We start from the raw sequence: 18,472 nt of genomic DNA, 5'->3' as shown, positions 1-18,472 counted from the left end.
TCATAGAAAGGGCTCGGATGCAGCTACGTAGGTGGTGGGGTGATTTAGATGAAGATGGCCAAGTTTGGGTAAAAGGACAGTTGGGCTCTCTGATAGACATCATGCACATCAAACCCCGAGAGGATTTAATCGAAGGCTTGGTAGCCTTTTGGGATCCCGTCCACAATGTGTTCCGTTTCTCTGATTTTGAGCTCACCCCCACTTTAGAAGAAATAGCCGGGTATATTGATTTTGGCCAAAAGTTAAGAAAGCAGCAACTCATATTTCCCAGGGCTCCCTCGGTGCACAAGTTCTTCGATCTTCTGAATATCAGCAAACAAATGAACAAGGCCCACGTGAGCAACAGGTGTTGTTCTTTCTATTTTCTGTATTATAGGTTCGGGCACTCAGCCAGGTTTGAAACACATAAAAAGGGGTTGAGTAAGAGACAAGATAAGAGCATATGGCAAATTCATCGTCGGTTTGCTTTCATCGTTGCATTTCTAGGGTCATGGTCTTTCCGAATGCGGAGGGCACTGTAGATTTTCGTATGGCCAGAATCGCACAGGTCCTTGTCGACAAAAAAGATCACACACTTGTCCCATTAGTGTTGGCGGACATTTACCGGGCATTAACCTTGTGCAAATCTGGGGCTCAATTTTCGAAGGTTGCCAGGTTCTTCTTCAAATGTGGATGATCGAACACCTTCGCCGTCATCCTAAGTTCATGAGATATGCTTCGGACGGAAACAATTTCATTAAAAAGTATGAGGAAAGGGTGGAAGACTACAAACCGCCAGAAGGGTTTGAAGTTTGGGTTTCCTATTTGAGAAAATTGAGAGCAAATCAAATTGAATGGACCATAGGATGGCTTCCAGTAACAGAAATCATATACATGGACGCTTCAAAGGGCTACTTGATGATGATAGGAGTGAGAAGTATACAACCATATACACCACAAAGAGTTCTGAGACAACTGGGAAGATATTAGATGATACCCAAAGAGGCAGATCTAAGCACCTAAGTCATCGAATTACACCCAGAAGCAACACTACCCGAGGCTTTAGTTCAAAGGGACTGGAATGGCTGTTGGTATCTAAAAAATGACACCCAGGTACTAGACCCGTCTAAAGGCGAAGTTGATCCCAATTATGCTGCTTGGTTTGAAAGAACTTTCTATGTGAACATTGTGCCGGAGCCCGAGCCCGAACCGAGAGGCCCACCAAAAGGCCTCATGTTCAAGCCTTCGATGACAAAATGCAGGAAAGATTAGCTTGGGGGGAAAGGAAAAGAAATACCGAGCCAGCATTCACGCTTTGCGAGAAGAGTTGAGAAATGTCACCTTCAACAATGATATACAAGCACAAGAGACCGAGGGTAAAAAGAAAAGGTTAGCCAAAGAAAATGAGGCCCTTCGAGCCCAGATTCGGGAAATGAAGATAGCAGCTGAAAATCCCGCCAAAAGTGCAAAAGATGAAAAGCTTATAAAGAACCTTAGGCTGAAGGTGAGTGAGTATGGTTTCGATTTGAACAAGGCAGAGGGCGAATTAGCAAGGGCTCGAACAAAGCTAGCTAAAAATGCGGAGGAACGAGAGTGCTTGGTTAAGCAATTAAAAGAGAAATATGATAATGAAGTTGTGGGATTGAAGAAAAGGGTCACCATCTGTGAGAACAAAATGATCAAGCAGGCACAAGACTTCAAGGCAGAAAGAGAACATTGTTATGCAGCAATGGCACAGTTAGAAAGAGATTTGCAACAACTTCAAGAACAGAATCATGTAGCCGAACAAACTTTGGAAGCCAGGGCCCAGCAGATTGGGCGTTTGTTGCAAGAAAAGGGTGTCATAAGAGAGAGAGTCAGAAGGATCACCGACTACATCTCGATGAAGTGCAGTAGTTGTGAGGATATAACTAGACCTATGTTCTTTGCCACTGTGATGACCTTTGTCCGCCAGATAATGGAATATCTCTACCAACTCCAAGGGGATTTAGCACACAGGCCCGTGGCGAGACCGAATGATGTCCTGTAGGCCCCAGGAGCATTTGAGGCTTTAATGTATTCATGATTTTCATTGGAATTTGTTAGTCTGTTTGCGAGTCTGTATTTTCTTTTATTGGAGTTTGTTAGTTTGTTTTCCAGTCTGGGTTTTCATCTTTTTGCTAGGTTTTGTTAGTCTGTTTTGAGTCCGTCGGAGTCTGTTAATTTCCCTTTTCGAGTCTATTAGTTTTATAATCTGGTAGGATGAGTCGTTGTAATCAAAACTGTTTTATTTTATGGAAAAATTTGAAAATCCCAAAATGTTTTTGTTTATTTTCACATTTACCCCCAAAAACTACGCTCGGTCTGATTCATGCGGGGTCATGATATGTAGGCAATGTCCATAGGATTCGACCATAACCAAAATAAAGAAAAGAAAAAAAAAGAGAGTGAAAGAAAAAAAAGAGAGGAAAACAAGAGAGAAAAGAAAAGAAAAGAGAGAGAAAATAAGAAACCGTGAGAAGGAAACAATGGCAAAACAAGTAAGAGAAATGAGAGAATAAAGAACAATGAGAAATCAAGCAAAGAAAGGCAAGAGTGGAAGAAGAAAAATTGCCAAACGGAAATAAGAAAAAGACTGGATGACGCAAGCAACCGATCAGATGCATAATAGAAACGGTTAACTGCTTAGGTGCATTCATTCCCCAATGTGCGGTTGCCTATATGTTAAGCTCTAATCACTAACAAATTTGTTGTTGACAATCCAGTTCAGGCAGGTGGTTAGTTTGATTGGCATTCTGGAAACTCACCCATACAACACCCGTTCCAAAAACAAATTGATCATGGCCAACCAAGAACTTGATGCGAGTGTCATCGATCCGTCAAGAGAGGTGGAAGAGTTGGATGTTAATTTGATGAAAGAAGAGATGTATAAGCTGAAACAACAGATGGCCAAAATGTACCAGGCATGGGCAAAAGGGCAACCACCGCCAGCTTATCCCGCCAACCCTGCCTTCATCCTGCCATTGGCTCAATCTCAGGAAACTCCTACTACCGATTCGTCCCCGAGCTTTCCCATTTACCAGCACTACCAGAGTACCACCTCCCAAACACCACCAGCTCCACCACCCAAACCAGTTCCATACCCTCCTCCACCAGCCACTCCTGTCTTCGTGGCGCCTCCACCCGCTACACTCTATAGATCCTCCAGTGAGCCTTTGTTCCAAGCTCACGACAACCAGTACTACCCCCCGGATCCCACTTTCAAAGCTCCGGAACCCTATTCCTATACTCCTCGTTTTGATCTTCCGGTGGAAGCTGAGAAGCCATCCAAAAATCCCGAGCAGGAGGGATGTTTAGGAAAGTTAAAAGCTTAGAACAGTCATTCAGAGACATGCGAGGGTTAGGAGGTCAAGTAAGTGTGGCTTAAAAAGACCTATGCCTATTTCCAGATGTGCAATTACCGGTAGGGTTTAAGATGCCCAAGTTTGATTTGTACGATGGGCACGGTGATCTAGTAGCGCACTTGAGAGGGTTTTGTAGCAAAATGAGGGGAGCTGGAGGGAAAGATGAGTAGCTAATGGCATATTTCAGTCAGAGTCTGAGTGGTTCAGCATTGGAATGGTATACCCGGCAAGATCACGGAAGGTGGTACACATGGGATGATCTAGCCCAGGTATTTGCTTGTCACTTCCAGTACAATCTCGAGATCATTCCGGACCGACTGTCCTTGACAAAACTTGAGAAAAAGCACAATGAAAGCTTCAGAGAGTATGGTTTCCTTTAGAGAGAGCAAGCAGTGAGGGTTGAACCTCCGATGAAAGAAAGTGAAATGGTGGATTACTTCATGCAGGCCTTAGAGCCCACTTATTTCGGTCATCTGGTATCAGTTGTAGGCAAGTCCTTCAATGAAGTAGTGAAAATGGGGATCATGGTAGAAGAGGGGCTCAAGTCCAACAAAATCATGAGCTTCTCGGCTATTAAGGCAACCACCCAGGCCATTCAAAATGGAACTGGGGGAGTAATTGGAAAGAAGAAGAAAGAGGATATAGCAACGATTGATTCTGGAGCTTGGTTCGGGCCTAGGGGTTCACCTCACCACTATCATCAACCTCGTCCTCACCACCAAACCTATCCCCATATCCCGTTTAATCCACCCCAACACTACTACCCTCTACCAGACCCTCATTTTTCTGTCCACAATGCCCAAACATACACTCAACCTCCTGCCCACACGCAATGGCGTACGACAACCCCACAAAATACCTACCCAGCTCCACAAAATGCCTATATACCCCCAAGAGCCTACCGAAACCCTCCTGTATCAAGTTTCCGGCCCAACCAAGCATTTAAGAACGAGAGGTTGCAGAAGAAGAAAACCTTCACTCTATTGGGAGAATCCTATACCAGTTTGTTCCACAGGTTGCGACAATTGGGTATGCTGAGTCCGATCGAGCCAAAACTGCCAAATCCTCCCCCGAGGAATCTAGATCACTCTGTGAGTTGCGAATATTGTTCTGATGCTCCGGGGCACGACATAGAGAAATGCTGGCAATTAAAAACAGATATTCAAGAGCTCATTGATACCAATCAGATTGAGGTCCAAGCTCCGGAGGCACCCAATATCAACCAGAATCCGTTGTCGGCCCATCATGAGACAAATATGATCGAGATAGTGCATATGGGAGGAGAGCCTAAGAAGCCTTCACAAATTGTCATAATGATTCGGTCCAGTGAAGCCAGGCCATTTGAAAAGTCAACTAGTGAGAAGTCAGTGATCAAGTTGAAAGGGACAGACATTAAACCATCTGTGGTAGTCGAGAAGGGGTCCTGTCGCAGTGAAATAAAAAAAAGTAAAGGTGGTGGTACCAGGGGTAGCAAACAAGCCCGTTGTACTTGTGGAGGGTGCTCGCATAGAACCTTTCGTTATCAAACCTTTAACTCAGCTACCAATATTCAACAGCAAGGTCGTCCCTTGGAATTATGAACGAGTGATAGTGACTTACAGAGGGAAGGAAGTTAAAGAAGAAGTCTGTGAAACCCATGGTTTGACTCGATCGGGGCGATGCTTTGCCCCCGAGAAGTTGAGAAAAGCCAAAACCTCCAAAGGTAACCCAGTGTTGGTGAAGAAAGCCGTGACCAAGGAAGAAGCAGAGGAATTTTTGAGAAAGATGAAAGTGCAGGACTATTCCATTGTGGAGCAATTTAGGAAGACACCTGCTCAGATTTCACTATTGTCATTATTGATTCATTCAGACGAACACCGTCAGGCTTTGATGAAAATCCTGAATGAGGCCCACTTTCATGACCAAATCTCAGTAAACCGCTTGGAAAAGATATCTAACAAGATATTTGAGGTAAACAGAGTCACTTTTTCTGATGATGAGCTGCCCATGGAGGGTACTGAGCACAATAGAGCCCTTTACCTTACAGTGAAATGTGAAGATTCCGTGGTTACTCGAGTATTGATCGACAATGGTTCCAGTGCCAACATTTGCCCTCTCTCTACCTTAAACAAGTTGAAAGTGGATGATGAAAGAATTCACAAGAACAATATATGCGTTCGAGGATTCGACGGTGGAGGGAAAGATTCAGTCGATGACATAGTGCTCGAGCTGACCATCAGACCAGTTGAATTTACCATGGAATTCCAGGTGTTAGATGTGGTTGTTTCTTACAATCTGCTACTGGGTCGACCCTGGATTCATGCTGCCAAAGCAGTCCCGTCTACACTACATCAGATGGTAAAGTTTGAATGGGATAGACAGGAAATCGTTGTGCATGGCGAGGATAATTTGTGTGATCCCGGTGATGTCATTGTTCCATTCATTGAGGTTGAAGATGATAAGGGTCCTTAGGTCTACCAGGTTTTTGACACGGTGTCGGTAGAGAGAATTCCAGAAGGGAAGTGCGTCCCAACTCCGAGGGTAACTGCTGCATCAGTCATGGTAGCCGTTGAAATGTTGAAAAATGGTTTTGTACGGGGAAAGAGTTTGGGTGCATCTCTGCAAGGTATCGTACAGCTAGTTTCTCTTCCTAAAAACTTGGATACATTTGGTCTGGGGTTCAAGCCTACGACCGCAAATGTGAGAAGAGCCAGAAAAATGAAACAGAGGGCATGGGCCCTTCCAAATCCCATTCCGCATCTTTCCAGATCATTTGTCAAGCCTGGTACCAGAAAGCGCCCAGCGACGACGGTTCACAGTTTAGTGGTTAATGTGGATGGAGATTTGATTGAAAAGTTCTAGAGGTTATTCGCCAATGTGAACATGTTGGAAGCTGGAGAGGGTTCGAGTAAAGCGGATGTGCAGTTTGTGGGGCCTAGTGCAAAGATTAACAATTGGGAAGCTACTCCTCTTCCTACTCGGAGGAAGTTTTGGTAGTTTGCTTTGATTTTCTTTCAGTTTATCTGGATTATTCCAGGGTTGTAATTCAGATTCTATGTTCCATCCGTTTGGATGTATAAACCTTGTTATCTTTAATTTCAATGAAATGCAATTTCCCTTTTCTTCCTTCCTGTTAGTTTTATTTTTATTTTCCTTTTCTTTCTTGTATAGTTCTTTTTATGCTGGTTTTAATGACATGACATGCATGAGGAATCTTTGGCCCAGTCTTAAAAGCCAATATAATTCTGAAATAGTAATTCAAGAAATAGAGTGTGATGATGAATCAGAATATGATGAGGATGAGGCCTTTGAAGAGATTAGTAAAGAATTAAGCCATTTCAAAGGAAAACCCAAGCCTAACTTGAGTGATACAGAAGCAATCAATTTAGGGGACCCAGATAATATCAGAGAAACTAAGATAAGTGTCCATCTTGAACCTCAGCTTAGGGAGGAGATAATTAAAGTGTTACTTGAGCACAAAGACGTCTTTGCATGGTCATATGACGACATGCAGGGTTTAAGCACTGACTTGGTGGTTCACAAATTGCCCACTGACCCGGCATTCCCTCCTGTCAAGCAGAAGCTGAGGAAATTCAAAATTTATATGAGTGTGAAGATCAAAGAAGAGGTCACCAAGCAGTTCGATGCAAAAGTTATTCGGGTCACTCGGTATCCCACTTAGTTAGCCAATATAGTACCTGTGCCAAAGAAGGATGGCAAGACCAGGGTATGTGTTGATTACCATGATCTCAACAAGGCGAGTCCCAAGGACAACTTTCCACTTCCAAATATCCACATTCTGATTGACAATTGCGCCAAACATGAGCTTGGGTCTTTTGTGGAATGCTATGCAGGCTATCATCAGATCTTAATGGATGAGGAAGATGCAGAAAAGACGACATTCATCACGCCATGGGGAACATAGTGCTACAGGGTCATGCCTTTTGGTTTGAAAAATGTTGGGGCAACTTACATGAGGGCAATGACAACCATATTCCATGACATGATACACAAGGAGATCGAGGTTTATGTGGATGATGTGATCATAAAGTCTAGAAAGCAGTCTAACCATGTCAGGGATTTGAGAAAGTTCTTCCAAAGGCTTCACAGGTACAATCTTAAGCTCAATCCTGCAAAATGCACATTCGGTGTGCCATCTGGAAAATTGTTGGGATTCATAGTTAGCCACTGAGGTATTGAATTGGACCCATCAAATATTAAAACTATCCAAGAATTTCCACCTCCAAGGAACAAGACTAAAGTGATGAGTCTATTAGGGAGGTTGAACTACATCAGCAAGTTTATTGCTCAGCTTACGACAACCTGTGAGCCTATCTTCAAGCTATTGAAGAAAGATGTTGCGGTCAAATGGACAGATGAGTGTCAAGAAGCATTTGATAAGATAAAGGGGTATTTGTCAAATCCACCTGTGTTGGTACCACCTGAACCAGGGAGACCTTTGATTCTGTATTTGACGGTTTTGGACAATTCGTTTGGTTATTTGTTGGGTCAGCATGACATCACCTGCAGGAAGGAGCAGGCCATCTATTATCTTAGCAAGAAGTTCACATCTTACGAGGTTAAGTACACACACCTTGAGAGGACATGTTGCGCCCTAACTTGGGTAGCACATAAGTTGAAGTACTATTTGTCATCTTACACTACTTACCTCATTTCGCGTTTGGATCCGTTAAAGTATATCTTTCAGAATACTATGCCTACAGGGAAGCTCGAAAAGTGGTAGATCTTACTCACAGAATTTGACATCTTCTATATGACTAGGACCGCAATGAAAGCCCAGGCATTGGCCCATCATTTGGCTGAGAACCCAGTGGATGAAGAATATGAGCCTTTTAAGACTTACTTCCCTGATGAAGAGGTAATGCATATTGATGAGTTGGAACCAGTTTAAAAGCCAGGATGGAAACTTTTCTTTGATAGGGCTGCTAACATGAAAGGCGTTGGGATAGGAGCACTACTTATTTCTAAAATATGGCATCACTACCCTGTTACGGCTCAGCTTCGTTTCTACTATACTAACAACATGGCTGAGTACGAGGCATGCATTCTGGGTTTGAGGCTAGCTGTAGATATGGGTGTCCAGGAAGTCTTGGTCTTGGGCAACTCGGACCTTCTGGTGCACCAGATTCAAGGAGAATGGAAAACATGAGATTTAAAACTCATACCGTACCGACAATGCTTGCAGGAGCTTTGTCAACGGTTCCAATCAATAGAGTTCAGGCATATTCCAAGGATTCACAATGAGGTTGCCGATGCTTTGGACACCCTGGCGTCAATGTTACACCATCCCGATAAGGATTATGTGGACCCTATGCAGATTCAGATCTATGATCAGCATGCTTATTATAATGTGGTGGAAGAAGATCTCGATGGGCAGCCTTGGTTTCACTATATCAAGGAATATATCAGGATGGAGGTGTATCCAGTACAAGCCACGGGTGATCAAAAGAGAACATTTATGCGGTTGGCAAGCGGCTTTTTCTTCAGCGGAGGGGTTTTGTACAAAAGGACTCCAGATCTTGGACTGCTGAGATGCATAGATGCTAGGCAGGACACAACTATTATGACCGAAGTACATTATGGAGTCTGTGGACCGCACATGAGTGGGTACGTGTTGGCAAAGAAGATTCTCCGAGCATGTTATTATTGGCTCACTATGGAGGGAGATTGCATCAGTTTCGTGCGTAAATGTCATCAGTGCCAATTGCATGGAGATTTGATTCATTCTCCACCATCTGAATTACACACGATGTCTGCATCGTGGCCTTTTGTTGTGTGGGGCATGGATGTCATTGGGCCAATTGAGCCATCAGTATCAAATGGGCACAGGTTCATTCTGGTGGCCATAGACTATTTCACCAAGTGGGTAGAGGCTAAAACATTCAAGTTTGTAACCAAGAAGGCGGTGGTTGATTTTGTGCACTCAAATATCATTTTCCGGTTTGGGATACCAAAGGTGATCATTACAAACAATGGGGCTAATCTCAATAGTCATCTGATGAAAGAGGTATGTCAGCAGTTCAAGATTACACATCGCAATTCTACCTCGTACCGCCCTAAGGCAAATGGAGCAGTTGAGGCAACCAACAATAATATAAAGAAGATACTTCGAAAAATGGTGGAGGGTTCTAGGCAGTGGCATGAAAAGCTGTCGTTTGCATTGCTGGGTTATCGCACTACTGTCCGTACTTCAGTAGGGGTGACTCCTTATTTGTTGGTGTATGGCACCGAAGTAGTGATACCTGCAGAAGTGGAAATTCCATCCCTTCAGATTGTCGCAGAAGCCGAAATTGACGATGATGAATGGGTTAAAACCCTCCTGGAACAATTGAGTTTGATTGATGAGAAAAGATTAGCAGCAGTGTGTCATGGCCAGTTGTATCAACAGAGAATGGCAAGAGCATATAATAAGAAGGTGCGTCCACGGATGTTTGAAGTGGGTCAGTTAGTATTGAAATGCATTCTTCCTCATCAGGCTGAAGCAAAAGGCAAGTTCGCCCCAAACTGGCAGGGGTCGTTCGTCATAACAAGAGTGTTGTCCAATGGTGCTTTGTATTTAACGGATATAGAAGGCAAATGCGTAGAAATGGCCATCAATTTTGATGCGGTCAAGAGATATTATGTATGATTTTTTTGTTTAAATTATATTTGTTTGTACTTGACATGGTTTGAAGATTGGAATGACGAAGACATTTTGTTCTTCTATCTAAACACTTTATCCTTTGTTATCCCCTTGAGCCTTATTTATTTCCTTTCATACCCCTCTTTTAGAATCAGTAGCAAAGATCAGAAGGGCAAGTGCGAAAGATGAGTAAAGGAAAAAGAGAAAAGAAAAGGATGAAAAGAGAGAGAAGAAGAAAAAAGAGAGAAGGAAAGAAAAGAAAGAAAAACAAAGAAGAAAAAGAGAAAGAAATGAAAAAAAGAATAAAAGAAAAAAAAAACAAGACAACAAAACAAAAAAAAAGAAGAGAAAGAAGAAGAACATAAAGGAAAAACCACAACAACAAAGCAATTTCTACGACATGAACTACGTTCGACCTGATTCCTTTTAATGATGCGTAGGCAGCCTCACGGTTCAGTCCCATCAAAAATAAAAATTCAAAAGTCCCCAAGCAAAGAAACTGGGGCAGAATTTGTCGTTGTTGCAAGGTATCTGATTCCAAAAGTTGTAATTTTGAACCCATTTGAATTCTTTTGAGTCTTTGATACCCATTCTTTCTAACCCTATCCAAAAGCCCATATTATGGTCCAAAATAAAGACCTTCCGATCAATCTTAGAAAAATGCCAAGTCAAAGCAAGTGGATGTGATTCATATCAGGGGCAACACTTTGGTCCAAGTAGATAAAAAAATAATGAAAACGAGAGAGTCTTATTGGTGAAAACCCTCACGGGCACCATAAGGCGACGGGAGCTGAGAGAAATCAAAATGAGAGAGTCTTATTGGTGAAAACCCTCACGAGTATCGTAAGGCGAAAGTGAGTTGAGAGATGAACAAATGAGAGAGGCTTGTTGGTGAAAATCTTTCAGGGCACCGCAGGCCGAGCAAGGTCAAGGTTTTGGCGAAGAAATCAGGTTGTGGAGTTCCGAGGCAACAAAGTATGGCAACTGAAAGTTGATTGGTTGGGCAGTCTGGGCCGATTAATCTGAAATGCATGTCATGATCAATGGTACCAACTGTCCCACTCAGATAAGTCTCTTTTTCCTTTTCCTTTCTTAGCAAGTCGTCTGGTTTTGGATTCTCTTTATCCTTAACTCTCAAGGTCATTGCATTTCATTTCTTCTGGAGTTTATCTCTCTAAGATGTTTCAAATGTCAGTCTTGTTCAAAGAAAAGAAAGGATTTCAAAGCTCACTACCAACTTCCAAAGTTACGAAGCACAGTGTGGCCAGAACATACCAAAGATAGCATGATGTAAAGTGGGATATAAGGAGTCACTGGAAGTTTCACCGGTGGAATGACTTGGTAATTTCATGGGAGATGCAAAGGCTCAGATAAAGGGGTTAGAGATGTAAAACAACGGTTTGGGTACAGAACACTCGGGTCATCAAAGGTCATGAGGTTTGAAGGTCAGTCAGAAAGTCATGTAGTTCAGGGCCGGTTCGGGGAAGCAGGTCAAAACAAAACACGGCAGCGGAGAGACCTTCAGCAAGAATTCCATCGACTAACCACCACATTTTAAACTGACAAATGTTCTTTGATTGAAATAGGGGCTGAAAGTTTCTACTGTTTCGGAGGAACCCCCGTAGGGGAAAAGCAAGCATTAGACAGGTTTGACTTTTGATTCTCAGGACCCTCCTGGAAAATGGGACCTAGTTTAAAATTCAAAACATTCATGAGTAGCAAGATCTAGCATAAGTGCACCCCAAAGGAACATAAGTAGGCTTCAAAGTTTGCATGTATAGGATAGGATTCAATTAAGAGTTATCAGGACCCTCCTGAATAATGGGACCTAGCTTTAAAAATTTCCATTGGATAACAAATTTAGCATAAGTTCTGGTGTAAGGTAATATAATTTAGCCGTAAAATAGCCACTCTTAAGATAAAACTTGACTTTTGATTTTCAAGACCCTCCTGGATAATGGAATGTAGCTTTAATACTTTCTTAGATAACAAGATGTAGCGGAAGTAATACCTTCAGAAGATATAACTTAGATTTAAAATTGTCGTTTAATTAAGAGTTGTCAGGACCCTCCTGGATAATGAGGTGTAGTTTAAAGATCGGCTTAGATAACAAGATGTAGCGAAAGTAATACCTTTATGAGATATAATTTAGATTTAAAACTGTCGTTTAACTAGGAGCTGTCAGGACCCTCCTGGATAACGGGATCTAGCTTTTAAATTCTTAGTAATATTTGGTAATATAATTCCGTTTAACACTCACATATGTGCCCAGCTACCAAACTGGGGCAGAAAATTTTCTTTGTTTTGTCTATTTTGTTGAAATCAGGTACCCACTTGGAGAACAGGGAATACAGTTCAAGTTCAGCAATCAGGCGCCCAACTAGAGAGCACGGGAATACATTTCAAGTTCAGCAATCAGACACCCACCTGGAGAGCACGGGAATACATTTCAAGTTTAGCAATCAGGCGCCCACCTAGAGAGCAGGGAATACATTTCAAGTTAGCAGTCAGGAGCCCGCCTGGAGAGCAGGGAATACATTCCAGTTCAGCAGTCAGGAGCCCACCTGGAGAACAAGGGAGTATAACTCAAGTTTTAGCTATCAAGTTCTTATTAATATTTGGTAATGTGGTTCATTTTACACTTACATATGTCCCCAAATACCAAATTGGGGCAGAAAAATTTTCTTTGTTTTTGTCTATTTTGGTGAAGTCAGGAGCCCGCCTGGAGAGAAGGGAATACATTTCAAGTTAGCAGTCAGGAGCCTGCCTGGAGAGTATGGGAATACATTTCAAGTTCAGCAATCAGGAGCCCGCCTGGAGAGCATGAGAATACATTTCAAGTTCAGCAATCAGGAGCCCGCCTGGAGAGCATGGGAATACATTTCAAGTTCAACAATTAGGAGCCCGCCTGGAGAGCAGGGAATACATTCAAGTTCAACAGTCAGGCGTCCACCTGGAGAAAGGAAAAACATCTCAAAGTGTAGTTGGCAGTCAGGCATCCACCTGGAGAAAGGAAAAACATCTCAGATTACAATTCAAGGCGGCGAAAAGGGATTTCACCGGGAGAATACAAGTCAACAAGGCAACAAGAACCACAAGAAGCAAGTTTGAAGATATAGATAAGATCTCTTGTAAACTCATAGATCATAGTCTAGTCTAGCTTCTTTTATTTTTGACATGGTGTAATAAGGGGGTTCAGTAAGCAGTAGTAGCAGTGGAAACAGTAAAATCACAGCTTCTTGGAAGTCCCAGCTACCAAACATTCCTGAACTACACTGACCTGATTCCTTTTTAGCCAAGGATATATAGGCAACCTCAGAAGCAGGGTGCGGTCAACTCTTTCAAAAGTGCTTTCCACGGAGTATGCAAACGGGCAAAAATCGCTCGTATGTGCTCACTTATCTTTGCACGAAAACTCTTTGTGTTTCCGAGAAAAGAGGGGCAGCTGTGACACGTGATTTTTGCCCTATATGAATTACTCCCAAAAATTCAAAACAAAATAAATTTTTCCATTATTTGCAATTTCGTAGATTTTTGTAGTATTTTTGTTAATTATTTTGCATTTTGTCTGCGCATGTTAATTCTGTTAAAACTATGAAAAATACAAATATATATGTGCATTTGCATCTAGGATTTAATTTAGCATTTTAGGATTAATTAGTAATTAAGTTATTTTATAAGGGGGGGGGGGGAATCACAAAAATAGTTTAATTTGCACCTTTTGATTTTAGCTTTGATTTTGAGTAGTTTTTTTTTTCTTTTAGTTTGTTTTAATTAAATGTGATAATTTTTATTTTAGGTTTAATTAGTATTTTTTCAGGTTAATTTGGTTTTAGGTTTAAATTTTTATTTTTAGTTTAATTTTGAAAAAAAAAGAGGGGAAGAAAAGGAATTAAAATAGAAATAAGAGAAATTGAAAAGAATTGAAAAGAAGAGAGCTGGATTTTGGGCCATATCTAGGTTAATTCGCCAGGCCCAAGCTGGTCCACCCCCATACCCGTACAAATTGAATCCCTGACCCGCCCAATACCCGGTCCACCCGTTACCACCCAAAACGACCCCGTTTAGGCCAATTAGATCTGAGCCATCTATGTTACTTGATTGGACGGCTGAGAACTAGGGAGTTACTTAATACATACATGTCCAAACAGCCCCCTACCCCCAGTCATCTCCTTCAACCCTTCAAAGCCCCGCCGAGCTCCGCCCTAAGCCACTGTCCGCCGCCCGCCGAAAATCGCCTACGGCGGCGACCGACATCCAATTGCCGCCAAATTTACACTAGATAACTGCCTCACCCTCCTCTTTCCAAACCTCCACTCCGCACGCCTCAAATCTGGATAGAATCCTGCAAATCTTAGATAAAAAACATGAAACCCTAGCACCGCCACGATGTTTTTCAGTGGCGGCGCCACCTCCTTTCAATGCCAAAATCACACCACATACCTACCATGATCTCCTCTCTCCAAATCCATAACCCATATCCTTCAAATCAGCGCTGAACTCGTCGAATCTTAAATTCGAGTTCAACTCAAAAGTTCAAAATCATCTCCTTTCAAGCCTGGAAACATGCAATATTTTCTTTCAAAGTTTGAGAGCCTAACTCGATGAAATTGATGTCGATTCAGTTGTTCTTTACAAAGAACAACGGATTCGACATAAGTTTGGTTGAGTTTTCTGTTTCCGTTTGGTTTCGTGCTTTGATTCGGTAAGTTCCTCCTCCTTGTATTTTATTTTCTTTCACTGTTTCATCTTCCTCCTCATCCCTTCTCTTTTGGTTTGGTTGAAGTTTGTTCGGGTTTTTCGAGTTCAAATTGGTTCCATCTCTAATTCTATTTTCCTCTTTGTCTTTGTGAAGCTTGATTATCTTATTTCTTTAGTCCACATTGTTTTGTTTGTCTAAGTCTTTGTATTAATAGCATAATTATAGTTTCATCATCAGTTTAATCACCTAGTTAATGAAATTAGGCCCATGATTTAGTTAAATTGTTGTTATGAAATTATACTGGTTAGTTCATTCAGTTTGCTTTTGGTTTCGGCTGCTTTTAAACAAATGGTTCCAGGCTTTTTTGTTTAGGGAAAGTTTGGGTCAATTTCTCAATATTGGAATCATCATTTGATTTTAATTGGACTATGAGGAATCAGAAGCCCAAGAAGGAACTGAATCTGTGTTATTAACCCGTATCAAATCATGCCTTCGGGTCAACTTGACCTAGGAGTTGCTGAGTGTAAATAAGAGGGGTATGGGGGGTCGTTTTGGGTATTTGCTTAGGAGAATCTTTGTATAACTGATTAGGAAGCTTCTTAGAAGCTGACTTTGGGATTGTTTTGAAAATCTGAAAACTAAATAGGGATATCTAGGAAAAAATGAAAACATGAAAATGACTAAAATAAAAATTTGATTTCCCTATTGCTGCACTATTTCCTTGCCTATAAAGGCACCTCTTCCTTGCATTTCAAGGGGGACTTTAAGGGGAAAAATCCAGAAAAAACACAAACGGGTGAAAAATTTGAATAAGATCACTGTTTCATTGATTTGTGATTTTAAAATTTTTAATTTCTGAAACAAATTCTGATGGAATGGGGTTGAAGATGGTTTAACTTGGCTGTTGAAAGCTGATTTCGAGCTAAATTTGTGCTTGGGTTACTATTTTAATTTGAGATTGAGGTTTAGAAACTGGGGTTCGAATCTACTTGGAATTGGTTTGAAGTTGGGGTTGGTTTCAGTGGTATAAAACCCTGTTATACTGCTGCTGATACTGCTCTGCTACTGTTGATCCTTCACTTTTCCTATTTTCTTTGCCTTCCAGGTACATGCCCTTGAAACTTGTATAATGTGGTGCTCAAGTTGAAGAATGAAATGGAAATGGAGTTTCGAAGCATAACATTAAGTTACTTGTTCATAGCTTAGCATTTCTTGTCTATGAATCTCTTTTATCCTGATTTATTTTGCTCCATATCATATGTTTGATTGCTGGCAGTATCCTCTCAAAAAGTTGTAGTTTACTCTGCATTTGGTACGGGATTCAATGTGTTGTCAAGGATAGTGTGGCTAGATGCTTAGCTTCAACCATTGGACTTTCATCTTTTGAATCTGATTTTGACCGATTAAAGAAACTTTGGCAATTAAGCTATATGGTTGAATCAGTATTAGGTTGTGTCAAATAGTACGGGTTTTATCTCTTCTACTGGGTGATTCTAGGTTTTGAGGTGATATTCAACATTTTTCTTTTTCCAAGAGAAATGTGTAGTTTATCGCATTAAGGTTTGAGCCATGCATAGAGTTACTTTGGTTATTTGTAAATGTGTGGAACATGAATCTATGCTTTAAATTCAGATCCATTTACTTGACTATGTTGTAAATATGATTTGTTCGTGCATGTATAAAAACAAGCTTAATTGAAGTTAAGATCTCTTTTATATTTGCCTATCGAGATAGTTTGATATTGATTGTGGTGCATTTGATGTATTGTTGAAAGCTTTGCTTGGGTTAACACCCACATCCTTAATGCTTCTGATTCTTTTGTTGCGTGCTTGGGGACTCAAATTCAAGCCCCACACCCTTTTGGACGTTCAGTTCTAAAAGATTTGGGCTTCATGTTAAGTTCGGATCTGAGGCAAGATGTGGCCTTTGGCATTTGGGCCCAGTTCTCCGATCCCAACATTTCTCTTTAAAATACCGTTAAACTAAGTTCACACACTCGTCTGCCTCTAATGTTAATTCCATTAATTTTAAATTAGTTAGGACATTTAGCCCTAAAAGAGAACTAATAATGAGAGCTCTCTTAAGTTTTCTTAATTAATTAGCGGGGCTATTTTGGGAGTGTCAGGTTAAATAGGATTAGTAACGGCCCTCCAAGTTTAGCTTTGAATTTCCTTAAAATTAGAATCGAGGTGTGCCGTGCTAAACAAAACCTCAAAATGCACGGCCCTCGTTCAATTAATGTTTTTTATCCTTGGAAATCGAGGTATGCCATTTAGCGAATTTACAGGGCCCTCATATTAATTTCATAATTTAGATATAACAAATAACAAATGTTCGCGGTATGCTTTAGGCACATTTGATACACTATCGTGGTTGTGTACACGTTCTCGTGACATGATTACGATTTCTAAAAACAAAATCGGAGTATGCATTCGCGCAACTTCGACTAAACTTTCTTAAAAATAATAATGCGTTATTAATTGTGGACACGTTCGCGTGACATGATTTTTGACGCGCCAAACAAATGAGTACACGTACGCGTGACTCATTTCAGGATAATTTCTTAAATAAAAGCGGTTAAGAGATAAATGCATAGGTTCTAAAATCAGTAATTTTAATAAGCCATGTATGATCAAAGCGACCGTGCTAGAACCACGGAACTCGAGAGTGCCTAACACCTTCTCCCGGGTTAACAGAATTCCTTACCTGGATTTCTGCGTTTGTGGACTGTAATACAGAGTCAATCTTTTCCTCGATTAGGGATTTGGACCGGTGACTTAGGACACCATAAAATTATCCCAAGTGGACACTCTGAATTTTAAATAAATAATCCCGTTTCGATTGTCACTTAAATTGGAAAAAACTTCCTTATACCCTTCCGGGGGTAGGAAAAAGGAGGTGTGACACTATCCGAAATCATCCCGAGGCCCCCTCGGACCTCAACTAAAAATACGAACAAGTCACATGTCACCATTCAAACTTATTCTAACCTTCGGAACACTCAAAATAATATTAAAATATCAAAATCACCCTCGAATTCAAGCTAAGGATTTAGAAACTTCCAAATTCCACAAACGAGCCGAAACCTATCAAATCACCTCTGAATGACCTGAAATGTTGCATACATGTCACAAATGACACAACGGACCTATTCCAATTTTTGGAATTCCATTTCGACCCCGATATCAAGATTTCCACTGCCGACCAGAAATGCTAAATTTCCAATTTTGCCAATTCAAGCATAAATCCACCATGGACCTCCAAATTCCATTCCGGAGGCACTCCTAAGTCCAAAATCGCCCGACAGAGCTACCCAAATCATAAAAATCCAAATCCGAGATCGAATACTAACAAGTCAAGACTAGGTCAAACCTTTCAAATTTAATGCTTCAAGCTGAGAATCATTCTTCATATCTATTCCGATTAACTTGAAAACTACAACCGACGATTTACATAAGTCATAATATATCATACGCGGCTAGTCATGCCCGAAAATTGACGAGAGAAGTATAAATTCTCAAAACGATTGGTCGGGTCGTTACATCCAACCATACCAAAATTAGCCAATTCCGATCACAACTCGACCTCAAATCGCCAATTTATGGTTTAAGAAGTTTCTACAATTTTTCCAAATTTTTTATCTCAAAGTACTAATTAAACAATGAAATCAGTGATATATTCATGTATATTAACCAAATCCGAGTTGGAATCACTTACCCTGAAGAATTTCTTGAAAAATCTATGAAAACTCGTCTCAAACCGAGTTCCCAAAGCCCAAAAATGAAA

General features: G+C 41.1%; 1 protein-coding gene across 1 annotated transcript; it reads left to right on the top strand.

The window, feature by feature from the left end:
• Window positions 1-666: 666 nt before the first annotated feature.
• On the top strand, window positions 667-3,332 carry LOC138878079 (uncharacterized). The gene is made up of 3 exons (XM_070157736.1): window positions 667-916; window positions 1,242-1,756; window positions 2,724-3,332. The coding sequence occupies exons 1-3, from the start codon at window positions 667-669 to the stop codon at window positions 3,330-3,332; spliced, it is 1,374 nt and encodes a 457-aa protein (XP_070013837.1).
• Window positions 3,333-18,472: the final 15,140 nt, after the last annotated feature.

Source organism: Nicotiana sylvestris, chromosome 9 (genome assembly GCF_000393655.2).
Source record: "Nicotiana sylvestris chromosome 9, ASM39365v2, whole genome shotgun sequence".
Classification (NCBI taxonomy): Eukaryota; Viridiplantae; Streptophyta; class Magnoliopsida; order Solanales; family Solanaceae; genus Nicotiana; species Nicotiana sylvestris.
This window is presented reverse-complemented; position numbering and strand designations above follow the sequence as displayed.